Source organism: Oncorhynchus keta, chromosome 25, assembly GCF_023373465.1.
Source record: "Oncorhynchus keta strain PuntledgeMale-10-30-2019 chromosome 25, Oket_V2, whole genome shotgun sequence".
Lineage (NCBI taxonomy): Eukaryota > Metazoa > Chordata > Actinopteri > Salmoniformes > Salmonidae > Oncorhynchus > Oncorhynchus keta.
Genome location: NC_068445.1, coordinates 13,795,246 through 13,808,102, shown reverse-complemented (window position 1 = coordinate 13,808,102; position 12,857 = coordinate 13,795,246). Strand labels below are relative to the sequence as shown.

Genomic DNA, 12,857 nt, shown 5'->3' with positions numbered 1-12,857 from the left:
AGCTAAGGAGCTAAGCGCAGGCAAAATCCTAGAGGAATACCTGGTTCAGTCTGCTTTCCATCAGACACAGGGAGTTTAATTCACCTTTCAGCAAGACAATAAGCTAAAACAAGGCCAAATCTACACTGGAGTTGCTTACCAAGAAATCAGTGAATGTTCCTGAGTGCCCGAGTTACAGTTTTGACTTAAATAATCTTAATTCAAAAGGCATTCGCACATCTGAGCTATCTTTTTTGCATGTGCATGGTAACAGTTGAATAAGATGAGAAAAAAGAAGGAACCCGCCCACTGCTCTTTATAGTATCACTGCTCTTTAATAAGCTTTATTTATAGGTCTCCAAGGCCTTCCTCGGAGCTTTTGTGAGTTGTTTTAAAATTAGCACCCTTATGATAGACACAGCTCCACCCACATCCATTCCATGCATTGAATGGGGTTGGAGTCGAGGGAAAATGAGTGTTACCAAACATAACAACGCGCATTTCATAAATATTTAATCATGTGTGTACATAAGACGTATTAAACACATCTGTAAAACCACAATGAGGACATCGACCCATCAAGCAATTTTTCATAAATCATTGGGAATAGCCCGAGATAAGCGTCAGAGAAATTTGAAATGGGGGCATTAATTAATGTTCACATTTACAACATAACATACATAGGCATTTCATCATTAAGACCTTTGGGAAATAATGTCTGGAGGGTGATATCTTAACTTTCTCTATGCCACAGAACCTAAAAGTAGAATGTTCTGTTTTTGTTCATTAAAATGTACTGCGACTGGATAATCCCTGTTGTTACTCCTGACTTAACTTTTATGTTAACAAGAGGTTTTACCTACAAAACACAGCCCACATGGACATTTAATCATGTAGATAACATGGGTAGGTTTGAGCACGTAATAATGTCATTTATTTGGAACCTATATGTGGGTGGCAGAAATATTCACACTTCATATTACTGCACGGTGCGCAACCTCTGCATTTATAGCTACCATTCGGAAGAAGGCGAAAAAATGCCTGGCTGATTTTCATTCGTGGCTGGCAGTTGGCATGGACCAATTTATCCCGTAAGTTTCGACCTCTCTTATATACAATAAGTGGTGGATTCTTAAATTCAGCTGGCAAAACTGGGTCGGATGATAAAACATGCCAGTGTTTCTTGACAGCATCTCCATATTTGGAGTCGCTTCGGTCACCTGACTTTCGGCAGGGATTTGACGACAAGAAAAATACAAAAAGTTCACACGGATAGAAAGCGATTTCTGTGTTCAATCAATTTTGAATTCAGGCTCTAACACAACAAAATGTGAAATAAGGCAAGGGGTATAAATACTTTTTCAGGCACTATTGATTGATGAACATTGCAGATATTGTCAATAAAGGTTTTTTATGTTTTTTTTAATCGATATGACATTACATAACACTAATAATAATAAAAACCTAACACCCGACAAGACAGGAAACAAGACAGCACCTTTCAACCATATATATCAGTGGCTGGAATATTAAACAACAAGTAATAATAATAATATAAAAAAGTTACAATAATAATCAAATAAATTATTTGTACTAACTTACACCCTCGCATGTCCCTTAAATAATTCAAAAAGTGATCCCATATCTTACTAAATTTCCCTTTCCTCTCCTGTCATTTTGCTATCATTGATTCATGAGATGCAGTCTCCACCATAGATTTGAGCCAATCTGTTGATTTCAGACAATCTACACTCTTCCAGTTATGAGTATAGTCAGAAAACCCACTGAGGCAAAACCAAACTTTTCTTTGCTAACGTCTGGTGCTAAAATATAGTGGTGGAAAAAGTAACCAATTGTCATACTTGAGTAAAAGTAAAGATACCTCAATAGAAAATGAAAGTCATCCAGTAAAATTCTACTTGAGTAAAAGTCTAAAAGTATTTGGTTTGATACTTAAGTATCAAAAGTAAATGTAATTGCTAAAATATACTTAACTATCAAAAGTAAATGTACAAGTATAAGTAATTAAAAATTAATTTTATTAACTTTTTATGGCTGCAGGGGCAGTATTGAGTAGCTTGGATGAAAAGGTGCCCATTGTAAACAGCCAGCTCCTCAGTCTCAGTAATTAATATATGCATATTATTAGTAGTATTGGATAGAAAACACTCTAAAGTTTCCAAAACTGTCAAAATATTGTCCCAGAGTATAACAGAACTGATATTGCAGGCGAAACCCTGAGGAAAATCAAAACAGGAAGTGGCTTCTATTTTGAAAACTCCAAGTTCCATAGCCTCCCTTTGCTGGATTTAAAGGGATATGAACCAGATTCCTTTTCCTATCGCTTCCTCAAGGTGTCAACAGTCTTCAGACATAGTTTCAGGCTTTTATTTTGAAAAATGAGCCAGAGCGATAACATCGCGTCAAGTGGTCACATGAGTTTTGCTCATGCAACAGAGTTTGGATAGGAATTGCTTTTCCCTCTCCTACTGTGAGACATTTGCGGTTGTTATATTATCGAATATATATTTTAAAAACAACCTGAGGATTGATTATAAAAAACGTTTGACATGTTTCTGTGGACAATATGGAAATTATTTGGAATTTTCGTCTGCGTAGTCGTGACCGCTCTTTCCTGTGGATTTCTGAACATAACGCGCCAAACAAACAGAGGTATTTTGGATATAAAAATAATCTTTATGGAACAAAAGGAACATTTGTTGTGTAACTGGGAGTCTCGTGAGTGAAAACATCCGAAGATTCGTGACCAAGCTACCTGATGCTAACTGTACTTAATGTTTTGTCGTGCGATCGATAAACTTACACAAACGCTTGGATTGCTTTCGCTGTAAAGCATCATTTCAAAATCTGACACGACAGGTGTATTAACAAAAGGCTAAGCTGTGTTTTCCTATATTGCACTTGTGATTTCATGGATATAAATATTTGTAGAAATATTTATTGAATGTAGCCACACTTTATTGAAAAGTGAAAGACTAAAGTTACATACATGGGATGCTTTAGTGAATTTCAGAATGTCTGGAATAGAAAAGGCAGAAATAAAACAATTCAGCGGTTGTTGATGACACTTATCCCGTTAGTGGGATTGCAGCCATAACAAGTTGCAAACCAGATATCATCATTGTTTTTTTGTTTTTGTTTACAGATAGCCAGGGGCACACTCCAACACTTAGACATCATTTACAAACAAAGCATTAGTTTAGTGAGTCCGTCAGATCAGAGGCAGCAGGGATGGCCACGGATGTTCTGTTGATAAGTGTGGGAATTGGAACATTTTCCTGTCCTGCTAAGCATTCAAATTGAAAGAAGTACTTTTGGGTGTCAGGGAAAATGTATGGCATAAAAAGTACATACATTTCTTTAGGAATGCAGTGAAGTAAAAGTAGTAAAAAATATAAATAGTGAAGTAAAGCACAGATAAACAACTTAAGTAGCAAAAAAACGACTTAAGTAGTCCTTTCAAGTATTTTTACTGAAGTACTTCACACCACCGGTAAAATAGATATATCCCCTAATAAGAACAGCTGTGAGGACTCTGGGATAGGCTGTCCCACCCATTCTTCAAGCTTTTGAAGAACCTCCTTCCAGAAAAGGAGCACCATGGGACAATCCCATATAGCATGCAGAAAGGTACCTACCTACCCTTGCAATTCCAGCATACATTATTTTGCAATAAACCTAATTTATTTCATCTAACAGGGGTCCAATAGTACCTATAAACAATCTTATGTGTACATTTCACCCTTGCAACCCTGGTACACCACCCTACATTGGAAAGTATATTTTTTCCATACATCCTCCTCAATGTAACAATTAAGATCCCTCTGCCAAATCAACCTTAAAATCTCACAATTTCCGTATTATGCATTCGAGACTCTTTTATAAAACACTGAAATGGAGTGTGATATTCCTGGTAACATGAAATATTGTATGATGATCTGTCACACAGAGGATGAGCATTTTGATGACCTTTTGAGATTGAAGAAGCAGTTATATATTTCAACAAGAAGTTATATATTTGAACAAGAGACCATAACGGCTTACAGTAGCATCAATTAGGCAATAAAATGGGTATATTACCTGGCCTCTATGAAATGGCAGCGCAGTCCTATCCTCTTGGCATCTCTGAGAAGCTCCAGGCCCAGGTGGATCTCCCCCTGCACTTCCTCATCTGGGTCCACCCGGGTTAGATTCAGCCAGTTATCCAACCCTGGACACAGGGGACATTTTACAACGCATACACAATATATACAAAAGTATGTGGACATCCCTTCAAATTAATGGATTCGGCTATTTCAGCCACACACGTTGCTGACAGGTGTATAAAATCTAAAACACAGCCATGCAATCTCCATAGACAAACATTGGCAGTAGAATGGCCTTACTGAAGAGCTCAGTGACTTTCAACGTGGCACTGGCATAGGATGCCACCTTTCCAACAAGTCAATTCGTCAAATTTCTGCCCTGCTAGCGCTGCCCCGCTCAACTGTAAGTGCTGTCATTGTGAAGTGGAAACATCTAGAGGCAACAACGACTCAGCCACGAAGTGGTAGGTGACACAAGCTCAAAGAACGGGACCTCAGAGTGGTGAAGTGCATAGCGGGTAAAAATCACCTGTTCTTGTTTGCAATACTCACTACAGAGTTCCAAACTGCCCCTGGGAGCAACGTCAGCACAATAACTGTTCGTCGGGTGCTTCATGGGTTTCCATGGCCGAGCAGCTGCACACAAGCCTAAGATCACCATGCGCAATGCCAAGCGTTGGCTGGAATGGTGTAAAGCTCGCCGCCATTGGACTCTGGAGCGGTGTACACACGTTCTCTGGAGTGAAGAATCACGCTTCACCATCTGTCAGTCTGACGGATTAATCTGGGTTTGGTGGATGCCAGGAGAACAATAACTGCCCCAATGCATAATGCCAACTAAAGTTTGGTGGAGGAGGAATAATGGTCTGGGGTTGTTTTCATATTTCGGGCTAGGCCCCTTAGTTCCAGTGAAGCAAAGTTTTAATGCTACAGCATACAATGACATTCTAGATTATTCTGTGCTGACAACTTTGTGGCAACAGTTTGGGGAAGGACTTTTCCTGTTTCTGCATGACAATGCCCCCATGCACAAAACAAACAACTTGACTGGCCTACACTGAGCCCTGACCACAACCCCATAAAACACCTTTGGGACGAATTGGAACGCCAACTGCGAGCCAGGACTAATTGCCCAACATCAGTGCCCAACCTCACTAATGCTCTAGTGACTGAATGGAAGCAAGTCCCAGCAGCAATGTTCCAACATCTAGTGGAAAGCCTTTCCAGAAGAGTGGAGACTGTTATAGCAGCAAAGGGGGGAACCAACTTCATAGTAATTCCCATGATTTTGGAATGAGATGTTCGACAAACAGGTGTACACAAACTTTTGGTCATGTAGCGTATGTATTGTTTAATAAAGCCCATCAGCAGTGTTGTAGTACTCAAGACCACATATTGAGTGTCCCTGTCTTGTCTCGGGGTCGGATACCTTTTTAATCCGGTCTGGACTCGGTCTCGGACAGTGAGGATATTTTCTTTCAGATACCAGCCAAGACCAGAGGAGTAAAACAACTCTAAATGATCAGCTCCCATTCACTCAGCGCATAAAACCACTTGGTCAGGCACACTCATTTTAAATGACACGATATGTTATCGCCCATTGAAAGCTGGGCTTCCTGCTTTACTCATAGCATTGCTGTCCTTTACTTTCGTTGAAAAATATCCTCAATACCTTGTCACGCTCATCAGAATTTCCTTGATTTGCTGGTAGGGAAGAATGAGGGAAGTTTGATAGTTGCATGCCCACTATTATTAGGGGAGACCGGGGGAATTTATAACATAGTATTTTGTTCTATTATAGACCTGTTTGGGTTAGTAATCATTTGTAAAGTGACTCTCTATTTGTCCTTGGCATGTATTGTTTCACCATTCTGAATGTCTAAAGAAATATGAATACAGAAATACTGGATATTTTTAACTCTAATTATAGTGGCAATTTCACATTGGATTCTGATAAAATAATGTATATGTTGAAAGATAAATGATAAAATAATTCCACTCAAACATTATAACTGTATGAAATTGATTAGAATCATAAAATGATAATCTGAGGATGTGTGTAGTTTTAGTCAGAATTAGGTTAAACAATGTATCTGTATAGTGGAAAAACAGACTGTCTGAGCAAGGATTTGAACTTGAATGTGGGTGCCTAGGAAAATACCAAAGAACAATTAAAACTGTGTTTGAACCGACCTGGCTAGGCCTCTGAGGAACCTATGATAGCATAGGGAGTACTTCCCAAGGTTTCCCTAATCTCAGGGGAATGGAACTGTCGGCTAGGCAGTGGTGACAACTACAGAGATAAAACTCACCTACTGTTTGTGTGGAAGTATGTGCGTAGGATACCTACTGTTTGTGTGGAAGTATGTGCGCAGCTATAAAATGGATGTCTTTGTATAATGGACATAAGAAAGTTCTCTGAATAAACTGTACTATCTTTTTGCATAAGCTGAGTCTTTGACTAATTATTATTAAACCCATGGTCTTACAGATCTCGGGGATTGGTCAGAGCTATTGATTGTCAGTTATTATCATTGGGATTGAAAATTCTCGTGACAGATTCGCATTTGTCTGGTCTCGGTCTTGACTTGGTCTCAACCCACTAAACCCTCCCAGTTTTGGTCTTGACTCGGATTCGATTTCCTTCAGTCTTGGTGTTGAATCATTTCGCTTTAGGTGGTCTCGAACACAACACTACCCATCAGTGAAATGTAGAACAGCCAGCCCAGTACTACATCAATAATGCCTAGTGTCTCTAATGGGTAGTGCCCTGCATGGTTCTGTTATTGTGAACATTTTGTAAATCCTTAAACATCCTCATAAGTCAGACCCTGGATAAATGTCTGCAATCAGTGGAGGCTCCTCAAAAGAAGGAAGGGGAGGACCATCCTCCTCAGTGAATTTCATAAAAATAAAAATAGTGAAACATTAAAAAAAGTTATCCTTTTTAGATAAAACTATACTAAATATATTCACGTCACCAAATCATTTCTTAAAACACAGTTTTTCAATGAAGGTGTACAGTAGGAGGACAGGATAGATGCGAGAAGGGATTATACAATGAGCAAAGTGATCATGCTGTTTGTATGTGTCTACTATCAAAGTGAACTGTGTTGGTGGGTGTGTATTCATTCCGCCAATTCTGTTGACAAAAAATCTTAAACGGAGGGCAAACGGAACGAACTAGGGATAAACATACCTGAATTTCTCTAATAGAAGCTCTCGTTTACAACTGTTGCGACTAATGATTACACCCTAGATCAGCTAGATGCAGGCAAGAGTGTGCAAGGTGATTTTGAATGTCACGGTCGCCTTGATTACAAAATAAATTCTCCAGACCTGTGCACCTGTTGTAAACTTTCATTAGTATGCTAGGTTGTAGCAACCTCATGGTGGGTATAGGGGAAATTTGAGTACAATGTAGCAGCCTAAACCTATTGATATTACATTGAACAGAACATGAATGACAGTCATCCAATATGCTGTAATAGAAGTAAGGCCATGCTCATAAAAAAAATGTATCATCCTCCCTCATCTTAAACGGCACCGACCGCCACTGTCTGCTACATACAGCGCCTTCAGAAAATATTCATACCCCTTTTGTTGTGTTACAGCCTGAATTAAAATGGAATGAATAGATTTGTTTTCTTACCCATCTAAACACAATACTCAATAATGACAAAGTGAAAACATGTTTTTAAAAATGTTTGCAAATGTATTTTGATTTTTTTTTTAAATGAAATACAGATCTCATTTACATAAGTATTCAAATCAAATGTAATGTGTCACCTGCTTCATAAACAACAGGTGTAGACCAACAGTGAAATGCTTACTTACTGGCCCTAGTAAACAACAAGAAGGACCGCACACGGTTAAAGTTCCCAATTCACCGCTTTATTGACAATGTTTCAATCCAAAACAGATCTTCGTCAGGTCAAACCAACAAAGTTTCACCTCACATGACCATTTCACCTCACATGACCATTACGCACATGCCACATGGTGGGTGCAAAAACTATTTGTGTATCTCTAATAATTTGATATCAATGAGATGGGCACATGTAGTAGTTACAGAAAATCATATATATTTACAAAATGACCAAGTAGGAGACCTGGAAGGCAAGACAACTCAAAGTGGCATACTGTATTCATGTAAGAAATGGTCTGATATGAAACTCTTGGTTCAGACTTACTGGCCCTTCCCAACAATACAGAGAGAAAAAAACTGAAATAGTAGAAAAAAATAGAAACAAGGAATAAATACACAATGAGTAACGATAACTTGGCCATATACACGTGGTACCAGTACTGAGTCAATGTGAAGGGGTAAACGAGGTAGATATGTACATATAGGTAAGGATAAAGTGACAAGGTAAAGGGATAGAATAAACAGTAACAGCAGAGTATGTGATGAGTCAAAAGAGATGAGTGCAAATATGGTCAATGCAGATATTCTGGGTAGCTATTGGTTAACTATTTAACAAACTTTTTAGCAGTCGTATAGCTTGGGGATAGAAGCTGTTCAGGGTCCTGATAGTCCCAGACTTGGTGAGTCGATGCCGCTTGCCGTGCGGTAGCAGAGAGAACAGTCTATGACTTGGGTGGCTGGAGTTTAACAATTTTTAGGGCATTCCTCTGACACCGCCTGGTATAGAGGTCCTGGATGGCAGGGAGCTCGGCCCCACTGATGTACTACCCTCTGTAGCACCTTGCGGTCGGATGCCAAATAGTTGCCATTCCAAGCAGTGATGCAGCGAGTCAAGATGCTCTCAATGGTGCAGCTGTTAAGTCAATACTTTGAGGACTTTGAGGAAGCACCTTTGGCAGCGATACAGCTGCAAGTTTTTCTGGGTAAGTCTCGAAGACAGGGCCTATTTTTTTCTTGAGCAAATGGTCAGGTGGCCAGAACAAGAATGACAAATAATTTGTAGACTGCAAATTGACCGCAAGAAGCCAAAAACAAATATAATATTTGACTGAAACATAATAATTTCAAATCTTGCTTAAATTTGTATATGATAATGTCTCTCTATTATGCGTGTAAATATTTGGGAACAAATAAAAATCACTTAGAGCTGATTTCCTGGTGTTTGTACAGTTTTTTTTATGTCCAACAATGAAAATTCAACAATAACGGGCCAAATTCGTTGGGGAACCCTTCACTAAAAAGCTTTCCACACCTGGATTGTGCAACATTTGCCCATTATTCTTTTCAAAATTCTTCAAGCTCTGTCAAATTGGTTGTTGATCTTTGCTAGACAACCATTTTCAGGTCTTGCCATATATTTTCAAGTAGATTTAAAATTGTAACTCGGTCACTCAGGACCATTCCCCGTGTTCTTGGTTAGCAACTCCAGTGTAGATTTGGCCTTGTGTTTTAGGTTACTGTCATGCTGAAAGGTGAATTTGTCTCCCAGTGTCTGGTGGAAAGCAGACTGAACCAGATTTTCCTCTAGGATTTTGCCTGTGCTTAGCTCCATTCGGTTTCTTTTTTTTATCCTGAAAAACTCCCCAGTCTTTAACGATTACAAGCATACCCATAACATGATGTAGCCACCACTATGCTTGAAAATATGGAGAGTAGTACTCAGTAATGTGTTGTATTGGATTTGCCCCAAACATAACACTTTTTTTGCAATATTACTTTAGTGCCTTGTTGCAAACAGGATGCATGTTTTGAAACATTTTATTCTGTACGGGCTTCTTTATTTTCACTCTGTCAATTAGGTTAGTATTGTATTAACTACAATACTTGTTGTTGATCCATCCTCCATCACAGCCATTAAACTCTGTAACTGTTTTAAAGTCACCATTAGCCTCATGGTGAAATTCTTGAGCGGTTTACTTCCTCTCCCGCAACTCAGTTAGGAAGGATGCCTGCGTCTTTGTAGTGACTGGGTGTATTGATATACCATCCAAAGTGTAATTAATAACTTCATCATGCTCAAAGGGATATTCAATGTATGCTTTTTTATTTCTATCCATCTACCAATAGGTGCCCTTCTTCGGCGAGGCATTGGATAACCTCCCTGGTCTTTGTGGTTGAATCTGTGTTTGAAATTCACTGCTCGACTGAGGGACCTTACAGATAAATGTATGTGTGGGGTACAGAGGTGAGGTAGTCATTCAAAGATCATAAACCCTATTATTGCACACAGAGTGAGTCCATGCAACTTATTATTGACTTAAGCAAATCTTTTGTTCTGTACATATTTACGCTTACCATAAAAAAGTGGTTGAATACAAGACATTTCAGCTTTTCATTTTAATTCATTTGTAAGAATTAATAAAACATAATTCCACTTGAACATTATAGGGTATTGTGTGTAGGCCAGTGACAAAAAAACTATTTAATCCATTTTAAATTCAGGCTGTAACACAACAAAATGTTTAAAAAGTCAACGGGTATGAATACTTTCTGAAGATACAGTATATCAAAAGACAAGAGGATCCTTTTGTGTGTAATAATATGGGCACTGCTGCTGACATTTCTGGTTGAGATACAATGTGCCGAGGGCAGTAACTTCAGTTTCACAGCCAAAAGAGGAGAGAATTCCTAAGATCCTGTGAAGGAGTTGTTGACTCAGTGGCAACATGTTGCAGTGAATCACAGGAATGAATGCAGAATGTTACCATGAGAGGACTGGTATCAGACACTAACTAACAGAAAAGGTTTCACATTTAGTTTTATGTAGCGATAAAACACATTCAAAGTAACAATATATTTCTAACCAACACACTTGCGTGTTTTTCTTCTTCAGGGTTTTATACCTAGTTGCCATGGATAAGAAAAAGCAGTGCAAGGATATACCGTATTGCTAGAAATTCGAACTAATTCCCAAGTTAAAAGCCACTGTAGGAGAGCCAGGTGTACTGTGGTGAAGAAAGCCACAGGCTGACAGTTTGAAAAGCTTTGGCTGATTCTCACAGACTACAGTAGCATTTCAGACATAAAGGACAACTGCACTGTACAATGAATGATCCTGGAGTTGATGTAAACCCTGATTCAAAGAGCAATCCTGCAAAAATTTAACTATGTACAGGTCTGTAGCCTGTCCAATGAAATGAGAGCATGTTGCTCAGAGACAAATCAGAAAAAAAAGAGGTGGACAGCGTGTGAGCAAATAGACAAGCATAAGTCAGAAAATACATCTCTAAATTAACCAGTGGATGAGTGAGAGTACACTGGCAATATTTCCCAGCAAGAGGACCTAAAAAAGGCCCAGCTCCTCAATTACAGTGACCTACATGGCAGAGCCTTACTCAGAGTCGTGGGAATAACCCCTCTCTGGTGACCCTCTTTTGGCTTGCCCTCTTTAGCATGGCATAGGCAGAGGAGAAGACCCACAGATAAACCGCAGCAATGAAAAGCATTTAGAATTGTTACTGTGCTGGTAGTTTTTCCCCATCATGATGATGCCAACCTTTCATTTAAAGACACCAACAGTATTGTGGCATAGTGATCAGGTATACCTTTAGCCTGGGCCCCGATGGCGTCTTTGCTCAGCAATATCTTTCCAATGACATCATCATGGCTAGGGCAAAAAATAGAGAATTTTAATACCACAATACCATATTCATAAAAACGTATTATAGAAAATACAGATACGCTGTCTAAAATTGACCCTGCTTCTCACAGTGGGGCAAATCAAGTCTGAAATTTTAAAGTGGAAATTACAAACTTTAGACGCCTCTTTAAACCTTGAATACACCACAATTTGCATTTCCTGCTACACAGGAAAATGATCTGTGACAACAGAGTGACCAAATTAAGATAGCCAATCTGAAGAGAACTTCACAAGATATTTCTCAAAAAATAACTTAATATCCTATAGAGTTCCCTGATATAACAGCTAAAATATATTCATAAACTGACGAGACCGTTGATCAGGACAGGAAGGAAAATACTGAAGTTGTCTTTCATTTTTCAATCTGCGGTATCATCTGCGTGTTGGTGTTTGTTTATTCAAAGCATGCAGGTTTTTCCAAAACACACATCCATGGCTCCTAACCCAGTCCGTCTAGGTAACAAAACTCTCAAATCACAGCCTCTGCTAAACAAGCAAATACAATCATGAACATCTCTTACATTACAAAACTTTGAGACCTTTACAGGTTATATAGATATAACTTGTTTATACACCATTATCAACTAGTTTGTTGACACACTACAACAAATCTCTGAATTATCTTTGACAGCTGTTGAAGACCATCTTACCCAATGGTGTCCTCATCCATGACATAGAAGGAGAGCGAGTGGAACCCTGTTGGGAGGTGCAGTGTGTATTCTTCTCCCCAGAAAGGGTTAAGATTCTTCCACACTGTGGCTGTCCTGCAAGGAAAGGTTGCAAATAATTGTGACAGTAACCTCAGAAAGTACTGTATGGCCCTTATTTCTTATTTAGAACATTATACCCTGTCGTCATGGATGTCAGTAACAATGAAAGATGACCATTTAGAATGAGGGTTGTGTGGGGAATGTTGTGATGTGTTGAAAGTAATGAAACACAGTGACAGAATGATGATGCAATAACTTCAAAAGGTAGTGTATTGTGTAACAAAATACAAGTCTACATGCAATCATTCTTAAATCAACCGTTTCATTATGAAACATTAACTACTGCAGATGCTCGAACCATAAACTGGAGATTGCAAACGTGCTGTCTAGACATGATATTGAGGAATGACATCTGCATCATGTCCTCTATGCCAATGGGTAGCTGGAAGGTCTATTTTCATCAGTAATGTGCATCCCTTTATTATAATGACACT

The 12,857-nt window shown here is 38.9% G+C and overlaps 1 protein-coding gene across 1 annotated transcript in view; it reads right to left on the bottom strand.

Annotated features, from left to right (window-relative positions):
* The window catches only part of LOC118358258 (rasGAP-activating-like protein 1), a 52,648-nt gene that overhangs the window by 30,822 nt on the left and 8,969 nt on the right, over nt 1–12,857 (bottom strand). The window contains exons 3-5 of the mRNA XM_035735860.2: nt 12,304–12,417; nt 11,559–11,620; nt 4,081–4,210 (exon numbers count right to left, since the gene is read on the bottom strand). Of these exons, the coding sequence (XP_035591753.1) occupies nt 4,081–4,210; nt 11,559–11,620; nt 12,304–12,417 (306 nt within the window). The remainder of the gene's footprint in view (nt 1–4,080; nt 4,211–11,558; nt 11,621–12,303; nt 12,418–12,857) is intronic.